This window comes from Notothenia coriiceps, unplaced genomic scaffold (assembly GCF_000735185.1).
Source record: "Notothenia coriiceps isolate Sejong01 unplaced genomic scaffold, NC01 NC01_scaffold00035357, whole genome shotgun sequence".
Taxonomy (NCBI): domain Eukaryota; kingdom Metazoa; phylum Chordata; class Actinopteri; order Perciformes; family Nototheniidae; genus Notothenia; species Notothenia coriiceps.
The window spans coordinates 268,420-285,216 of record NW_011368058.1 but is presented as its reverse complement, the minus strand read 5'-3'; the positions used below and the strand labels follow the sequence as shown (position 1 = coordinate 285,216).

The 16,797-nt window shown below is 39.7% G+C and overlaps 2 protein-coding genes across 2 annotated transcripts in view; both read right to left on the bottom strand.

The window, feature by feature from the left end:
- The window catches only part of cap1 (CAP, adenylate cyclase-associated protein 1 (yeast)), an 18,790-nt gene extending 9,983 nt beyond the window's left edge, over positions 1 to 8,807 (bottom strand). The window contains 2 exon segments of the mRNA XM_010791277.1: positions 4,485 to 4,589; positions 8,698 to 8,807. Of these exon segments, the coding sequence (XP_010789579.1) occupies positions 4,485 to 4,587 (103 nt within the window). The 5' untranslated portion in view covers positions 4,588 to 4,589; positions 8,698 to 8,807.
- A 1,324-nt stretch (positions 8,808 to 10,131) lies between these two features.
- LOC104962793 (dyslexia-associated protein KIAA0319-like protein) overlaps positions 10,132 to 16,797 on the bottom strand; it is a gene marked incomplete at its 5' end in the record, with an annotated part of 26,332 nt that continues 19,666 nt past the window's right edge. The window contains 8 exons of the mRNA XM_010791293.1: positions 10,132 to 12,307; positions 12,458 to 12,615; positions 13,356 to 13,447; positions 13,555 to 13,645; positions 13,802 to 13,924; positions 14,620 to 14,762; positions 15,274 to 15,433; positions 15,551 to 15,588. Coding sequence (XP_010789595.1) covers positions 12,176 to 12,307; positions 12,458 to 12,615; positions 13,356 to 13,447; positions 13,555 to 13,645; positions 13,802 to 13,924; positions 14,620 to 14,762; positions 15,274 to 15,433; positions 15,551 to 15,588 — 937 coding nt within the window. The remainder of the gene's footprint in view (positions 12,308 to 12,457; positions 12,616 to 13,355; positions 13,448 to 13,554; positions 13,646 to 13,801; positions 13,925 to 14,619; positions 14,763 to 15,273; positions 15,434 to 15,550; positions 15,589 to 16,797) is intronic.

Below are 16,797 nucleotides of genomic sequence, written 5' to 3'. Positions count from 1 at the left end.
GTGTGTGTGTGAGATTAAAATAGCCCAATTGCTTTTACAATAAATAAACATTGAATGTGTTTAATTTAATAGTAAAGGGGTTTAACGTTAGTGGCAGGTTGTGTGTGAGAGAGAATAAATAAGACAGCCCAATATTAAAAAAATGTTATTATTTTTTCCCGCATATTTAGCATATTTCGCAACTTTCCGCATATTTCGCAACTTCCCGCAATTTCACCGCATAAAATCACATAAAAACCCTGCATGTTTAATCGCATAATCAAGGAATTTAGCCCGCATAATAAAGGATTTTTGCCCGCGTTTTTCTGGAGGGTCTAACAAGTACCTAAACCATGTACAGTACTTGAGTAAATGTAGTAAAACTTACGGTAGTTATCTATCAATAAGGAAAAGCTAGTGGGCTTGAATAATCCAAATCTCTACTGTTTCTTAGCACTTTATTCTAAAAATACAAATGACAATATAGACGTTTGCTTTGATATTAAATTCAAACAAGTAAGTAACAATTTGGGTAAAATGACGAGATATCTATAGGTCTTACATAGTATTACATATACCCTACAGAACACAGCACTTTACAGAGGAATATTGAGAAGGCAGAGCTCAGTGTGACAGGTGCAGAGGGGCACACTGAAGAATTCTCTAGACATGTCATTCGAGTTTTAGCTATCTTCTTTTTTCCATCTGTTTCTGTTCCCTAGCTTTCTCTTATAGTCCTCAACAAAGCTAGAAATGGCTCTGCACATTCCTAGAGGCTTCATATCCCTTTCTTGTGAAAGGGAACATGTTCAATTATTAAATAAGTAAAAGCTGCCTTAATGTTTTATGAATGGTGTACAGTACGCGCTCTCTGAAATACCCTTTTCAGAATGTGTGGATTCTGGTGTAAGGTGAACTGATTATAGGAACAGATGTTTTTGTTTTTATATGATTTATTAAGGGATGTATGAAGGATGTCTTCATGTTCTTCCTCAGCTGGAACTATGCAGTATGTTTTTTTAGCTGTTCTCTAATCATGACAATGTTCTTTCTTTCATGCATTGTCTGCTTTTGATATTATTTCTACTATTCCTCTCACATCTATTCCATACTGCTACACCCTTACAGTCTATTGAATCAGCCGAGAATCTCCGATCATTCAGAAGTGCACTGCATGCCGATTGTTATCTATCAAGTGTGCATTGTGACCATGGGAAGGTACAAGAATCACTACTCAATCAATGCTATTAATTAATCCCATTTCCTACTGGAGTACTACAGGAGAGCAGCAGTCAGGTAGTGGAAAACACACTTAACTGCTTATGTGAACCTCTGTGTAACGGACGTCTAGGGCTCAAAGTTTGAGATATGGCCAGTAGCACTTGAAGCAGCCAGTCATTAATGTCCACATGCCTGTCGCTGCACTCTCCCCTCACTTCTTTTAGCCTGCCACTTCTTTCTGATGAGGAAATATTGAGTGGAGAGCCTCAAACCCCAGGGTTGTGTTTCAGCAGCCTGCGGATGTGCTTGAACTGTGAAAACGAGAAAGGAGGGGGAGGAAGAGGAGGAGGTGTTGTGGTAAAGGTGGGAGAAGGGGGCATACAGTTCCCATGCAGGTGGAATTGTTTTCTATCTGCTGAACTGGAAAACATTTCAGAGAAAATGTGTGGGAGGTTTCGGCTGAGGGATGTCAAACCTCTGTGCTGAATAGTAAAGCTCCAGAATGCAGCACTGGAATCACTCTTTTGAAATGCGAGTTTGATCCGGAATGTATTTTTTGTATGCTTTCATATAAGCAAAGTGAACACAGTATCACTGGGGCTTCAATGAATAAGTTAAGACATATCAAATATTAGAAAGAGGTCTTCAAATTGCTTTTTGGGCCTAACCAAAATCTTTGAAGCATATAAGACACAAAACAAATATATTTGTACTTGATTAATGACTTAAATTATAGATATTTAAAAGATGTACTTTATGGAAAATACACATATATATGTTCTGTTTATCAGGATTTATTCCTGCTTTTTCAACCATTAGTATGGGCAAACAGGAAGTGATACATCAGGGCGCTTTTAAAAGCCTTCCCTGTGATTGCTAATAAAATATAAATACAGGATTTCCACAAACTCATCAGAATGTATCGCTCTCAGAGATCATAGAGTGAAACATTTACCAGCCAAAAATACTTTAAATCAATGATGTTTTGATTATTATTTAAATAGTCTATAATCAATTTAACATACTTGATGACATTGTGAAGTGTTGAAAGGGCTCGCTCGTATAGGATAATACTTACAGAGCTTATATCATTGTTTAGCTGTCCTGCCCTAAATGCTGGTTTACCTTCTGCAGGCAGCTGCTTCCTCTGAAACACTTCAGAAGCAGGCAGACAGTTAGCCACAAGCTGGTTACCATAGTGAGGCATTCTTTTTGTCATTTATTTATAATTCTGACATGATTTGATTAGAGGCAATTAACATCTTTGAAACATTTCTCACATTATCTTTAAAAAATATTTTGAAGTGATCATGTTGTTATTATTCAAAAAGGATTTTAATTAAGTCTGTAGAAAAATGGACAGGACTCCTCTGCAGCACCAAAATACTTCATTTAGATGTTTTACTCATTTCTCCTCTTCTTTTGGAATAGGATATTGCACTTGTCTTAACTGCGATGTGATGCAATCATTTGTGCAGCCGTTCTCAGAGTTAAAGAACAATAGCCGAGCTAAATGACAGTGAACAGCGTTTCCGTCAGGGGGGCGTCTTGCCGTCATTTGACGCCATTATTCAGCTCGGAACGCCCTGAACTCGAGCCGAGTAATAATTCGAGAGAAGATCGAGAGTTTTTATCGCTTGAAATGACGAAAAGGAAAAAGGACAAGGACATCCCGCTGTTGGAGGTGCAAAGGAGTCTGGTGGGATTCTTTTCAGAATATTGAAGATTGTCCCCCCGCCTCGCAGCGGTGAAACTGAGGCTCCGTGGTAAACTGTGGTAACATGAAGAGCCGTTTGGGAGCCGAAACAGCCGGAATTCCAATCACTAATGTAAAGAGATAGGGTGTGTTTCACTTCTCTTATTTTTCATTTCCTCGCTCCTCGGTCTCTGTATCACCGGCAGTTGATGTGTCTGCGCCATCTTGAGTACCGTCCCAGTGGCTTTATTTGTGCCGGAGGAGCGAGGAGTGATAACGGAGGAGCGATAATCGAGGAACTACCAGACCATCCTCCGGTGAAATCCTCATACACTCGCCCCGCCCCCTTACTGTGTATCGCTCACTGATTGGACGATGCAGCGCATGCACTGATCTGGCTGCTGTCAGACGAACAGCTTTGCGGCATCATCACAAACGGACGTCGCTTCAGGTGATTCTCCGGAGGAAACGACGTCCCATTACTCTTAAAACTAATTTTGCTGCTTCTCGTGGTTTCTAGGGCTGCGTCTCAGATCGACTATTTTCATTTCCTCACTCCTCGGTATCACCGGAAGTTGATTTGTCTGAGCCATCTTGACTAGTGTCCCATGGCTCTTAGTTTTGCCGGAGGATCGAGGAGCGATAACGGAGGAGCGATAACCGAGGAACCACCAGATCATCCTCCGATGAAATCCTCAGATACTCGCCCCACCCCCTTATTGTGTATCGCTCACTGATTGGACGATGCAGCGCATGCACTGATCTGATGCTCCTTGACATGAGAGCAGTTTCCCAGCGGAGTGAAGAGAATACATGAAACTCACGAGAGTCACTCCTCAGTTTATACCGTGTTTTGTTTCAATTAATGTATCATTTAGTTACAAATATGTGATATATCTGAACAACAAAGTGTTCAAAAATCATTTTATTCATGGAAACATTTTCATGATCGCTTTTTTCGTTTATACATTTTAAGAATGGCGTTTATCTTTTTTGAGAATGAATTCTTATTTTATTTTATTTATTTGGGTCTAGAACAGATGATAAAAATGTTTATGTCAGTAAATGTGTACTAACAGAGCGTTTGTGAAAATAACGGGGACAGAGCTGGCTGCTGTCAGACGATCAGCTTTGCGGCGTCATTACAAACGGACTTCGCTTCACGCGACGCTCCGGAGGAAAGGACGTCCCATTGCTCTTAAAACTTATTTCCCTGCTTCTCGTGGTTTCCTTGCGTCTCTCCACGCTTCCCTGGTGGGAGGGACTAGTCGCAGGGAAATGACGCAAGTGAGGGACGCAAGCAATCCATTTAACCGAAGTGAAACGCACCCTTTAACTGCAGTCAAAAAAGTAGGCGACTGGTTTACGATGCATCACTGCCTGCTGAATGTTGACATCCAAATCAAATCACTTCCGTGCAGCGGCGGTCTTGTTTATCTACTTGAAGAATAATTGTGGGCAAAAAATATTTCACTCATGTTGACTGAAAAAAGATGCAAACTCAATTCAAACCAAATAGAAGGTTCCACATTTTGTTTGTTTTTTGGAGCAGAATTTTTTTCGAAGATAATGGCCCTTGATCATGTACCTCCACCAGCAGAAGCTCCACCGCTGCCTCCAGGGCCCGACATGGACTCCAGCCGACCCACCGCCACCTCCAGCCGCTGCACCAGACCTGCCAACTCAGCCATTCCTGCGAGGGAAGGGTAGGAAAACAGATTTAGGAAAAGAAGAAGGAGCTAAAAGGTTTACTAGTACCACCAAGAAACATTTACATAATAACCAGCAACTCCACAAGTTTCTTTACTTCTTATTTTTTTGTTTGTCCCAGTGTGTATTGTTTTTAAATCTTCCAGTCACAGGAGTATTTTCTGTTCAAGTAGTCTTCTAATTGGAGATTGAATAACTCCTGGGACACAATGTGAAGGCTATCACAGCAATTAAAACCCACTGCTTTGGTAGGAGTACAAACAGCAGCGGGATCCTGAGCACATTTGCCCTTTGCTTGATTGTATCCAAAGAGCCTTGATTGAAGTAGGCCTACAGTATATTTTAAAGCCTGCAAACACTGATCAGGCTGTCCTAGATAAAAGGTTTATGTTATACAAGTTGAAGTTCATCAAACATTCATAGTTAACTCTAGGGTTGCAACCAAAAGTGTTCTTCTTCGTATAACTTAAATCTGGAGATAATTTAACCCTTTTATCTATATAAATGGACAGAAACAAAAAAGGGGAAAGGGCCTGCTTTAAACGTTCTAATGTCCCTTAAACATTATGACGCAGTGAATTCCACCTTTGAAGAGGTTGCGTAAGGAAAAAGAAGAACAGTTGTGTTGGTAAGCAGGTCAGGACTTGCTGAGTAAAGGTATGTGGATCACTGCAAGTCACTCTGCAGAGTGCAGACCTGCCCTGTATCCCAAATATGTTAACTGCAGAGCGGTTTCACAGCAAAACACTTCCAAACTGTAAGGCCAGTAGCGACAGTTTCAAGTTAAGGAAGCACTGACAAACATAGCACTTACTCAGATAAACAACACAGTCGGGACCCGGGAATGTGTGCCAACATGGAAACCGATTATCCTATCTTACCCCTTTAAATACATGATTAACCAACTTCTTATACACACACAACTAATGAGAAAGACTCACATTACATAAGATGTGTGTAACCTGACGCTACCTCGGCCCGTGTGACGGAGTGCCTCCAGTCCCAGGTACTTACACCTAGCTCACGGTGAATGGTGCTCACGGCCACTCTCATTAATAAGGCCACATGAGCTAAAGCTGCTGCTACAGTGGCACTTTCACTACACCAGTCTACATCTTTAGATATTTAATGACAGAGAGCACTTAAAATCTTTGGCTGTGAAGCTAGGGGCACACTTGAAGAGACTTCCATTAATACAGGAGGGAAAGAATTTTATTTGGATACGTAAGAGAGTGGCTTGGTATCAAACATCAACACTACAGCTGAAAAAGAAAACTATTCAGTAATTGCTATTAACTTTGTTTTATTTAGGCAAAGTTCATGTGTCTTCAGATATTTAACAAAGGCTTTTGTAGAAAGACAAACTTCTATCTCAAAATGGATTATTATATAATGTTACACAAAATGTTAAATGTACCAACCAGAAGTTGTTAAAAGAGATATCGTCTATTTATACCACTCAAACCTGATGTCAATATTATCCTATTTTTAGAAGCAGTACCTTAAAGCACCATTGGGTGAGGCAGGTTACATAGATAAAGTTAGTAGAATATGTATGCCCTTAGGATGTTAGGTGAAGTCATACCAATATGGCAGTATGTCAGCAGCATACTGTAGGAGACATTTTTAGAAAAAGGCCAAACCACTCTTCATGGCCAACAGAAAACTACTCGTACAGCCACATTTTGAAATGCATAAACTTCCCTTTTTCAGCCTCACTCATTCAGATAGAGTTTAAATGATTGTCTCCACAAGGCCTGAAGATTCAATTAGATCATAGGACACAAACTCTCTTACTACCCTTGACCTAAATGTTCAGTGCCTCAGCAGCACCAGAGTCCAAAGTTACCTTTGCTGCTCTCAGCTGAGAGATGACTCACCAGCAACACAGGAAGGGAGTGGCCCCCTAAAGGTGTATGTGGGAGTCAAACATGATACTAAATGTATACATTTCTATCAAAAAAGATCTTCATATCATAGTCACTAACAAACTTCTTCCACTGCTGCTATACGAGTTAAGACGCTTGGAATCATTTCCGTAAGTGCACCAAAGAAAAGTGACCACATACTATGTTTGAGCCAAGTGCTGACCACCAAGGGACCTCAACTGTCAGCGAACAACTTTCCAGAGACGTGGGGGCAGATATAGCAATGAGTAAAGACAGGGAATCATGCCTTTCATAACATTTTCCTTAGATCAAAGTTCTATAATAGGCAAACGTGGAGCCTAACCACAACTTCAGAGGTGGAGGAAACATTCCTTTTATGGTTAACAGAGAAATCTTGTAACACACGTTCTGTGTTGTCGAAAAAACAGAGAATTCATAGACCTACTTATGTGGACATATGGCACAAATGTGTGCATAAAGCACCATCAGCATTCAGGGCGTGTGAAGTAGGTTAGGCCTGTGTGAGGGTTTCTCTGCCTGAGGGCAAGACGTTCAGACAAAGAACATTTTCTGTGTGTAGCCTTTCCGTCCTTTTGCTATAAAGGGTTACACATCAACTTTTAAATTGTGTTAGAAGCAGATAAGTAGTAGTTATCCAAAACAATGTCATTGAGTTCAGTCCTACTCCAGAGGGACCTGGTCTACAACAAATCAAAGCCGCTGATGTTAATGCGATCAGGATTGGGTAGTAACAGGCTAAATTTAATAGGGATTATGTAATCAGACTACAAAATACAATTTGAACATATTAAGTGAAACATGTGCAATTAGATTAAAATTACATTGTTTAGGTGCAATGTAAAGTGGTAATACAAATATGATTTATTTCATGATAACCAATGCTATTAATTCATTAAAAGTACATTTGACAAACAGTATTTATCAAGGAGATAACTCTTTTTTCTTCTTTAAAACTTAGAATAAATGTTGTCCCAAATTGTACCACTCTACCAGATGACCTACCGGGTTATTCTCTTAATATTTAATGATGTATATATATAATTGACTCACATTTGGTTGAAAATGAAAGATGAACATGATGTGCTCCTCTTGTATTATAAGAGCAAAGTCCTCCATGTGGCCTTTGATAAAGAACAAATACAAATACAGAAAAGAAAAACACACCCCACCTCATGTTGAAGTATGCACACAGTTCACCTGTACTTTGTGCCTGTTCTGTTTTTGTAAGGCTAATTAATTAAACAACTATTGCTGAATATGCTAAATTCATTTATTTGCATTAAAACTGTCGAGATTTTTTAGTTAATAATAACATTTTGGAAATTAAAAAAGTGTCAAGCAATGGATTGTGTAATTTATAACATGTCATTAGTATTCATAAAGCGACCACATTTCTGCAGTCAATCAGACGGCCAGGGATGCTAAAGCTAATGCTAGCAGAGCCGGTGAGTGTTGCGTGGAAATGTGTCCCCGGCAAGTGTTGTCTCCCTAGACCTACAAGTGAAGCTTATATTAAATATGAGGGGGAAAAGATACAATTTTGACAGCTTGAGTGTTAAAAGTAAACATATGTTTTCCTAAATAATGTTATCTTGTTCTGGACAGCAGCTTCATCAATGAGGAAGCAGGTCCGCGGGGCGTGCACAATGTGTCAAAACACCATCGGCCACAATGACAGAGCTAAAGTAAAAAACCCTTTGTTTGACTAACCTATAACATACATTAAGCTTTATAGTTTAGAGTTGTAGCTTTTTATAAACCAATTGATCCGTTATTTCCCCTCCCTGTTGTCGACTGCTGTCCTGTTTCGGCATTTCCTGGATTTTTTTCCTCTCACACCCCTCCCTCTATTAGCTAATGTTGCCTCAGTCTACATAAAAGAAGAAGTTTCCACATTTTATCAAGCCCTCGTGTTTTATCACAGAAAGAAGAAGTTAACAGAAGGATAAAACATTCAGAAACTGTATGTATGTCAGGCAATGGTTAAGCGTCAGATTTTGCGGCTAACGGCATTAGCATCCTAGGCTAGCCGGGTGTGTTAGCATCACACCGATTTCAATAAATGATTTCTCCATGATTCGCTGCAGCGATAAGAAGGGAGCGGCGTGTCCCTTTTGTCTCTTTATCTTTATGTTTTACACTAAAGCTAACCGCACATCCAAACAACTGCATCTTTCTTACCTGCTAAACGGGTCAAGCAGTGATTTGGTCCTGTATGTCACCGTAGGAGTGTGCAGCTTGCAGGAGAGTGTGCTTGTTCTTTTTCTTCCTGTATGTCGCTGAATTTACCCAGCTGTCCCCGCGCAGCGTTTCCGCCCTTGTTCGCGCAACTAATTCCTTTCCCATATAAGGAGTGAGAGGCAGAGGGCAGCAATATAAAAGAAAAAAGAGACAAACTACTGCTTTCCTTCCTCATGACATATCGGAAGGCTTTGCAGCAGATAATACATCATAGCATTTATTATTTTTTTAAATGCCTTTAGAAGAACACATATCCCATACATACTGCATTTTCATCTGCAGGCATGTAGTTTGCATTAATACTGTAGTATGGAGCACCTCTGTGGTGCATGCTTCCTGTGCTCTGTCATGCTTCAACATGTTTGCTGGGCTGTCCTCTTTCAGTCAGGAAGCATATGACTTAACTAATCAGTCTTTTTTCTTTTTCTCTGTTCAAAAAGACACATGCACTAGTGCAAATCTGCAAGCAAGAACAAATAGTACTCCATGCAGAACATGAATCTATTCTGCACTCATACTTTGGGAACGCAACTAAGAATGTGTTTGACTATTTATTATTTGTCTTTAAAATAAATTAAAACATAGTGCCTAATACACATTTCCAGAGTTCACATTTTCAAAATGCTTTTTCTCCCCAACAATTGAATAATCTATGCATTATCAATTAACAAAAGTAAGTGAAAAATAAGTTAAAAAAAGAAAAATAGCAACTTATTACATTTTGAAGATCACAATCAATAGATGTTGATTTATAGGATTATTTTTGCCCTTTGACTAATTGATTCACCCCACCAATTGTTACAGCCCTATTTTATTAATTTCATTTGATGTAAACAAAAAAAGAATGAGATTACATCTATATCTATATAGTAAAAAAACATTTACAAATTGTCTTGCATGTTAATGTAGGCAAACATTCTTTCACCATAAATTGATATGGAATCATCTCGTAAATAATGGAGCTGGAAACTTAAACCACAGAGGCCTCATACAAATCAGAGAGAAAACAAGCTATGAGGGAGATATGTGAATGCAATGATGGCTTATATCACTCTGGTGGGTTAAAGATAGGGGTGTTAAGTTGTATGGTAAATTACATCCTATATGCAATACTATATTAAAAATGTTACAATGCAAGAAGGATACATTTGCCATGATAATGAGATATGCACAATAGCAAATAAATCCTCATTCTGAAGTCAGAGGCTGGGGACAAGTCCTAATTTGCAAGTTGCTTGTGTGCATTCTTGTAGTGGAAACTAAGTACGAAGTGGAAATAGAATGAATTTAGGAGAACCCTTTGTGCCAGAGGCTTTCATCAGACGTGTTTGTCAAAGAATAAAGCACAAACATTTCCTTTTTAAAAGTCAAGAACAAACTGAAACATTTTTATTTTAATGTAAAGATTATCCAGTTGCATCAGATGTGGTCACAAATGTAAAGAAGGGGGTAAATCCTTCACTAAAAGCAAACTAAAATATCTTAAATTAAACTCCCTTCATTTTACAGTTTCTCCCAGTTTTCTTTGTCTGCCTTCATAGTGGAATCGGTCAGAGTCAAGGTCAATTCATTAACTTCTATAAATACCAAAAGTGACTAGCACATGTTGTGTGAGAGAAACGAGAGGGAATCAATGTCAAATCTTGGGGATGTATCCAAAAGCCATTTCTTATTATGTGCAAAAACACAGGAAGATGTATATTACATTATAATGTTGAAAGATTTCACATTGTTGGTACTTGAGTACAGCATAATTTGTTTGCCTCACAGAAATTACTAAAGGAAGGCCTGATAAATTCAGTATATCAAATAGACATTTTACGCAAATACATTTAAATGATTGCATATTTCACATTGACTACTGAATTTGAACTGAAGCAAAATGTACTCCTTTAACATTCAACAAAAAAGTGACTACATTTCTGGACTTTTCACATGCAAGGGAAGAGTCATTTGGTTCAAGTCTTCACATAAAATAGATCCACAGAAAAATATATGCATAGATCTTCTGTGTTCCAACAGCCTTCCTGTTGTATTTTTACCAAAAGACAAACATCCTGCTCATTTTATTTGTAGGAAGACATTTTTTTTTTTAACAGTTTCAGGTCATTCTGGAAACATAACTCACTTACATCCAAATAAAATGTCATTTGTTGTTTGTTTTAAGGTCACGGTTCTGCCATTCAGATCTTCTTATTTGTTTTGAGTTATTTTAATGATCCCCACATTTAATTTAATGAATATTTGCCAAAAGAAAAGCAAGGATACATTTGTCATCACATTTGGGGGCCAAAAAAAGATTGCACAGAAACTGTAAAATTACCCTAAAGGATAAAAAAAGGTTAAAGTCTTACTTTGTAATACATTGAGCTTACACCATCCTTTTCATTTCAAGCCTACAGGTGTGTTACGAACCTGAGCTTTTCCAACTTTAACCATCACAAATCTCCCTTTTCAAGCAAGAGAAAACATTAGGTTAAAGGTGACAGACATGAAATCAAAGTGCATCGACATCTAATCACAGCCTGAAGGTTGTTAGTAGAAAAACAAAAAAAGAACTCAGTGGTTTTCATGGTTCAAGCAGTCGTTACATTAATGAATGTCGAGGTGAGAAACGAAGCAGTCCCATTAGTTGTGTTGTGAACTTCTCCTCGTTATCGTCTCCGTTGAGACCGAACTCACTAACGTCGTGTAATCCAGTGTGTGTCCAAGAGCCTTCATCAGCAGAGAAACCTTCAGAATAAAAGCATGATGATGTTTTGTTTTTTAAAGAATCTGGTCACCAATGCTTGCAACATTGTAAATATTCCTTCCACGGGTTAATAACAGAAATAAAAACGTTCACTTGGCTCTAAAGAAACATTGTTTGACACAGCAGCCACCCATACAAACATGCAGGCGATCATTCCAGTATCAAATTGTACCAGAACTGCAGTCACTCTTCATGCACATTTGTTTTTTTAAATGGAGCAGCATCCATTGCTTTTGTCTGCTCTTGTTTTGGTTGTGTTTTTCCTTCCAAGGGCTCACCATGTAGCCCATTAACAAAAATGTTCAGAGCAGAGTTCACCATTGGTTTTTAACATGGCAGTTTGGTAGCATCAGGTTGACCTGGAACAGTGTGAAAACGACCTCTTTGTGTGCGTACATGCGTGTCTACACGAGGCAAGGTGTGAGCGTGTCAAGTGGCTGGTTCTCGTGGCATTGAAGCTTTTTTTAATCCAAAAAGTCATGTGTCACTCAGGCATCTTTGCGTGCCTTTAGTAAGATGGATTACAGTACATTCTTCATGTCTCTGTGTTCAATAAAAGGAATCCGTGTTATATTTTTACACGATTCAAAACACAGTGCTCGACCCTTTTTCTCAGCGAAAGGGCAGCACTCCTCCATAGTGGCTCAGTGTGGGAGCAGGGAAGTGTCAGTACAGTGGTGATTTTGTTTCTGTGACAGTGGGATAACATGTTTCCAGCATGTTCGTCTTCTCGTTCCCTTCCTTTATCGACGTATCAATCAGTTTCTCTTCGTGGATGAGAGGTACAAGGTTTCTGTGCTGAAGATCAACAAAAGAGAGACAGGAAGAGTGAGGAACAGAGGGAGTGTCAGCTGGAGGAGGTGTTTGTGTGTTTGTGTGTGTGAGGCCAGCAGCGAGCCCCCTCCTCTCTTGCTATAGCCGCTCATCTCTTTGCTTTTTGCCCCTTACCGGCCCCTGTCCGTTCCTCAGGGAGCCGTTCTGGGGCCTCAGGAGATGCCCGCGCTCCTGCTCCGTCCACGGCCCGCCCTGCCCTTCATCACTGTCCAGGTCAGAGTCTGAGTGCATGAGGGCGGAGGAGGTGGGAGCGGGCACCGGCTTCATGCGGGCTGGTGGGAGGCAGAGGTGGACAGAAATAAATAGGATGTTAAAATGATGCGTTGTCAAACATGAACTAAGCAAATAATTGTGTTCTTGATTAAACAGGTAGTTTCATAGATAGAAATATTTGATCTAATGCACAATCCGGGGGAAAAAAACTGATATTGAGAAGAAATCCAATACATTTCAAATGTTTACATTAGATTGGTTAATGAGTGTAACCTCACCCCCAGGTCTCAGCCTTTGAGGCAGTAATTACTCAGTTAGGGTTCTGTTTAGAAGGCAATAGAGTTCATTTATTATACATTTCATGACATAACTAAGTCCTATCCCTATCCGGTCAAATGTATGTCAGCATTTGCTTTGCATAGTTCAGGGCTGATCTAAAACAGTAGATGGCGTGATGAGGCATTTACAACCCATGAAAAGAAAGAAATGTCATTATTAACATCAGCATTGATGGGTATCATCATAGAAAAGTCATATTGTTTTGTTTACAGTTCAAACAACTTGTTTACCTTCGCAGTACCCTATTCAAAATGCAAGTATAATATTTTATTTTTGAATATAAATGCAGCCTAAACATCCATAAAACTAAAAGTAAAATTACTGGCAGTGTGAGCATTAGATTGTGCGTCTTTACAATTGTTTTAGACTTTACCTGGGATTTGCAGGTAAAAACATGAAACAGTGGAAAAGACACTTCACTTCAGTAGAGGTGGTGATGGTGAAAATGTGTATATCTTACCGGCTCTAGGTGGATGTAGCTCCAGACTGTCTTGCTCATCAGCTTCTAGCATTTTATATTTGCTTTTGCTTCTGCGGACTTTGCTTTTACGCCTTTGAGGAGAAGAACAAACGACAACGACAGTTTAACAGAGATGATGCATCTACAGTACTGTGTTAGTAATCGTATAAATCATTTATATTTTAGAAATTGTGCTCACCTGTTGCAGCAACACACCATTCCCCAGATAAGTGTTGCTATAGCAACCACAATCATAAATGACGCTATCGTCACATAGAGTACGCTCCACTCTGAAAACATTTTTTTTTTAGTGAAGACACAAAAATAAAGTATGATATTTCTATGTAATGAACATCAATATTCAAGAAGAGTATAGCCAAATGAGCTTCTGCCATATTAAATCTTATGCACTTAAATATTCTATTAAGATTTTTAACTCATCTCACCACAATTGCTCTCTGCATCTCCGAACTGAGCTCTGACAAAGTTCTCCATCCAGAAAGGCTGGCAGACACAGCTCCGTGTGTACGAGTCACACTCGCCGTGACTCGAGCAGTTCAGCTGGCAGACTGAGGACAGAGAGAGAAAGAGTGGATGTTCAATGAGAGACTAGAGCTTTAATATCCCATAGTGGTAAATAAACCAAACAGATAACCAAGAAGCAACAACATAGCATTTAAATATCAAAGAGCATAAACAATAACTAGTTGCTTTTAGTAAGATAACGTACAACTTTCAGTCAAGATGGAAACAAAATGAACATGTAGAGACAAGTCAAAAATCTGGGAGATTTGACCTCTGAGTCCTATGTATTACCGTCATTATCTGAAAAGTATCTGAGCTGAGGAAACAGGGGTCAAAGATCAAAGCAGCCTGGTCCTATGACCGGCCTATGGTGTCTCAAGAGTTTGCTCATTAAGCAAAAAAATCATGCGACAAAGTGTTCAAATACATTTTGAAAGGACGCATTGTAGATGATTCTATCTGCAAATCTTGTGTAAAACTGCTTGTCAACTAATATTGTTGTTGTTTGTTGTTGTTTTAGGAACCTGTGACCGAGGTTTTTCATTGCAAAACTACACTAGCTGTGTGAATGACATTCAAACCTTTGAACCTTTTAATATACTGTATATTATTTCATAGCTTAGCCTTAAATTAATATCCAGCAAAAGGACCACCTGCTTCAAATGAACAATATCTGTCTCTTTACTCCATGGCCTTTGTTGTGTGTATCTATTACAAACTATATTTATTGGGTACTCACTAACTGTATCCACTCGTCGGGCCTTGTAGATGAGAAAGTCATTTTTCTGTTTGCGCAGTTTGTTGCGCAGGCTGAATGCAACGCTGTGGCCGGACAGAGGAGGGCGCCCTGGACCGCCCGACACCAGGAAGACCAAACGAGTGCTGAGGAGGCAGGAAGAGGAAGAAATCAAATCTTAGTTATAAAGTAATGACCACTAATCGAGCCAAACCAAGACAATCCAGCCTTTTTCATGGTTATGTGTTTTGAAAATGTTGTGAACTTAAACTGAAAATGATATTCAGACATACAACAGATGTCAGAAAATAAAGGCTTTTCAGACCAGATGTAAAACTTAAAAATACTCTTTTTGAATGTTTACTACCAGGACTCCATTTGCCCTTGTGTATAAGTGACTAATGTAGACAAACATTTAAGGAATTGGCCTAGCATTAAAAAAGGGACAAAGCTTAACCCAACAGTCGTTTAACCGGTTGCAAAGTACAGTAAACCTTCTGTTCTAATGGAATCCTGCTTACATTTTTTGCAGCCAAAATGCTGAGATTGTTGTTATGAGTGCCTGAAACCATTATGGAGAGGATCGTTCATGGAAAAACATGGTCCAGGTTATACCCTTTTCCCTTAAGTTAGCCTTAATGGTGCAGTAGGACTCACCTGTGCTCATTAAACGCACTGATGTCTCGCACAGTGATGTCACTGTCGAGCACGCCCAGTAAAACTCCGACCTGGCGCAGCAGCATGTCGCGCTGACGGTGGGAGACCTGCGACACAGAGACCTCCAGCACCAGCTCCACCAGGTCCCGCTCCCAAATGTCTGGTGAGAGAAACACAAGGTGAGAATACAGACTTTAACACAGTAGAAATACAGACAGGGGGGGAGGATGATGCAGAGGACTGTAGTGGGAGAGAAAAGGGAAAAAAGGAGACAAACATGGGACTGATTGCAGGAACCATCTGACACTTTGCAATCTGGGAAACAGGCCAGAGCACCAAGAGAGGGATTAGTATCAGTGTGTGTCTGTGCTCCATATGCTGCACAGTGACCTGCTCCACCTGCTGCTGTTAGTTGTTGAATGTCCTATTGTGAGAATAACATTTGCAAGCACTTGTTTGATGGCAAAAAAACAAAATGCAAATACATCCCAACAGGAATTTTGTGATAAAATACTGTAGTTAACTTTATAGGTCTCCTATTATACTGTTTTTCATCAATATATTATAGGTCTCAGATATATACAAAACATGGCTCTGAAGTGTTTGGCTCCAAATACCAAACAGATCATTGTAGCATCTATTGAGGTCTCCATATTAGGTTGAATACTTAAAACGAAAGTTAATTATAATCAAATATATTCTTGTATAACCCAAAATGAAAATGCATTATATTTTTCTATAATCACAGTATATTCAAAACACAAGGGGTTGGTTGAGTTGAGAATCCTGTTATGGGTGTGACTGATAAGAGAGGGGAGACAGTAGGCTTGTTTGAGATGAGCGAGACCGACGCAGACCTGCGCAATTGCGATCGCCGTCTTGCTAGTGCGTTGCATGATGGTTAGTCATTTTGTCCGACTTGCTCTGGAGGCTCGCCTACATGAGACGTTGAAATCTTGCGTGACTAAGACGCCGGCAGCCTTGAGAGTGAGGCGGCGCAGTTTCTCTACACGGGCTGCGGGAGCAAAATGCTTGATGGGGAAACAACTCGCTGGTATCTCAAGCTGTTCTCTCTGGAAACATCGCGACGCGATGAAAGCAGTTTTTAAAATAATATCCAGGGGATACATGCAGAGCTGTCATTGGCTGAGATAAGTCCGGCAGTGCGTCACGCCTCAACCGTTCCCGGAAATGCATCCGCGGAGAAGCCGTGGAGGAACCATAAGTTTAACCTCGGTTATAGCTCCTCCAGAGAGCCTCCTCGATGCTCGATCATTACATTACATTGCATTTAGCTGACGCTTTTATCCAAAGCGACTTACAATAAGTGCGTTCGACCAACAAAGTACAAACTTGAAGAAAACAGAATAATATAAGTACATCAGGTTTCTTAGAGCTAAAACATTTCAAGTGCTACTCAACTGGCTTTAGATAAGCCAGTCCTTTATTAGTATATAAATGCTTTGTTAATAATTATATCGCTCGAAGTGGAGTCGAAAGACAGGAGTTTTCAGTCTACGCCCT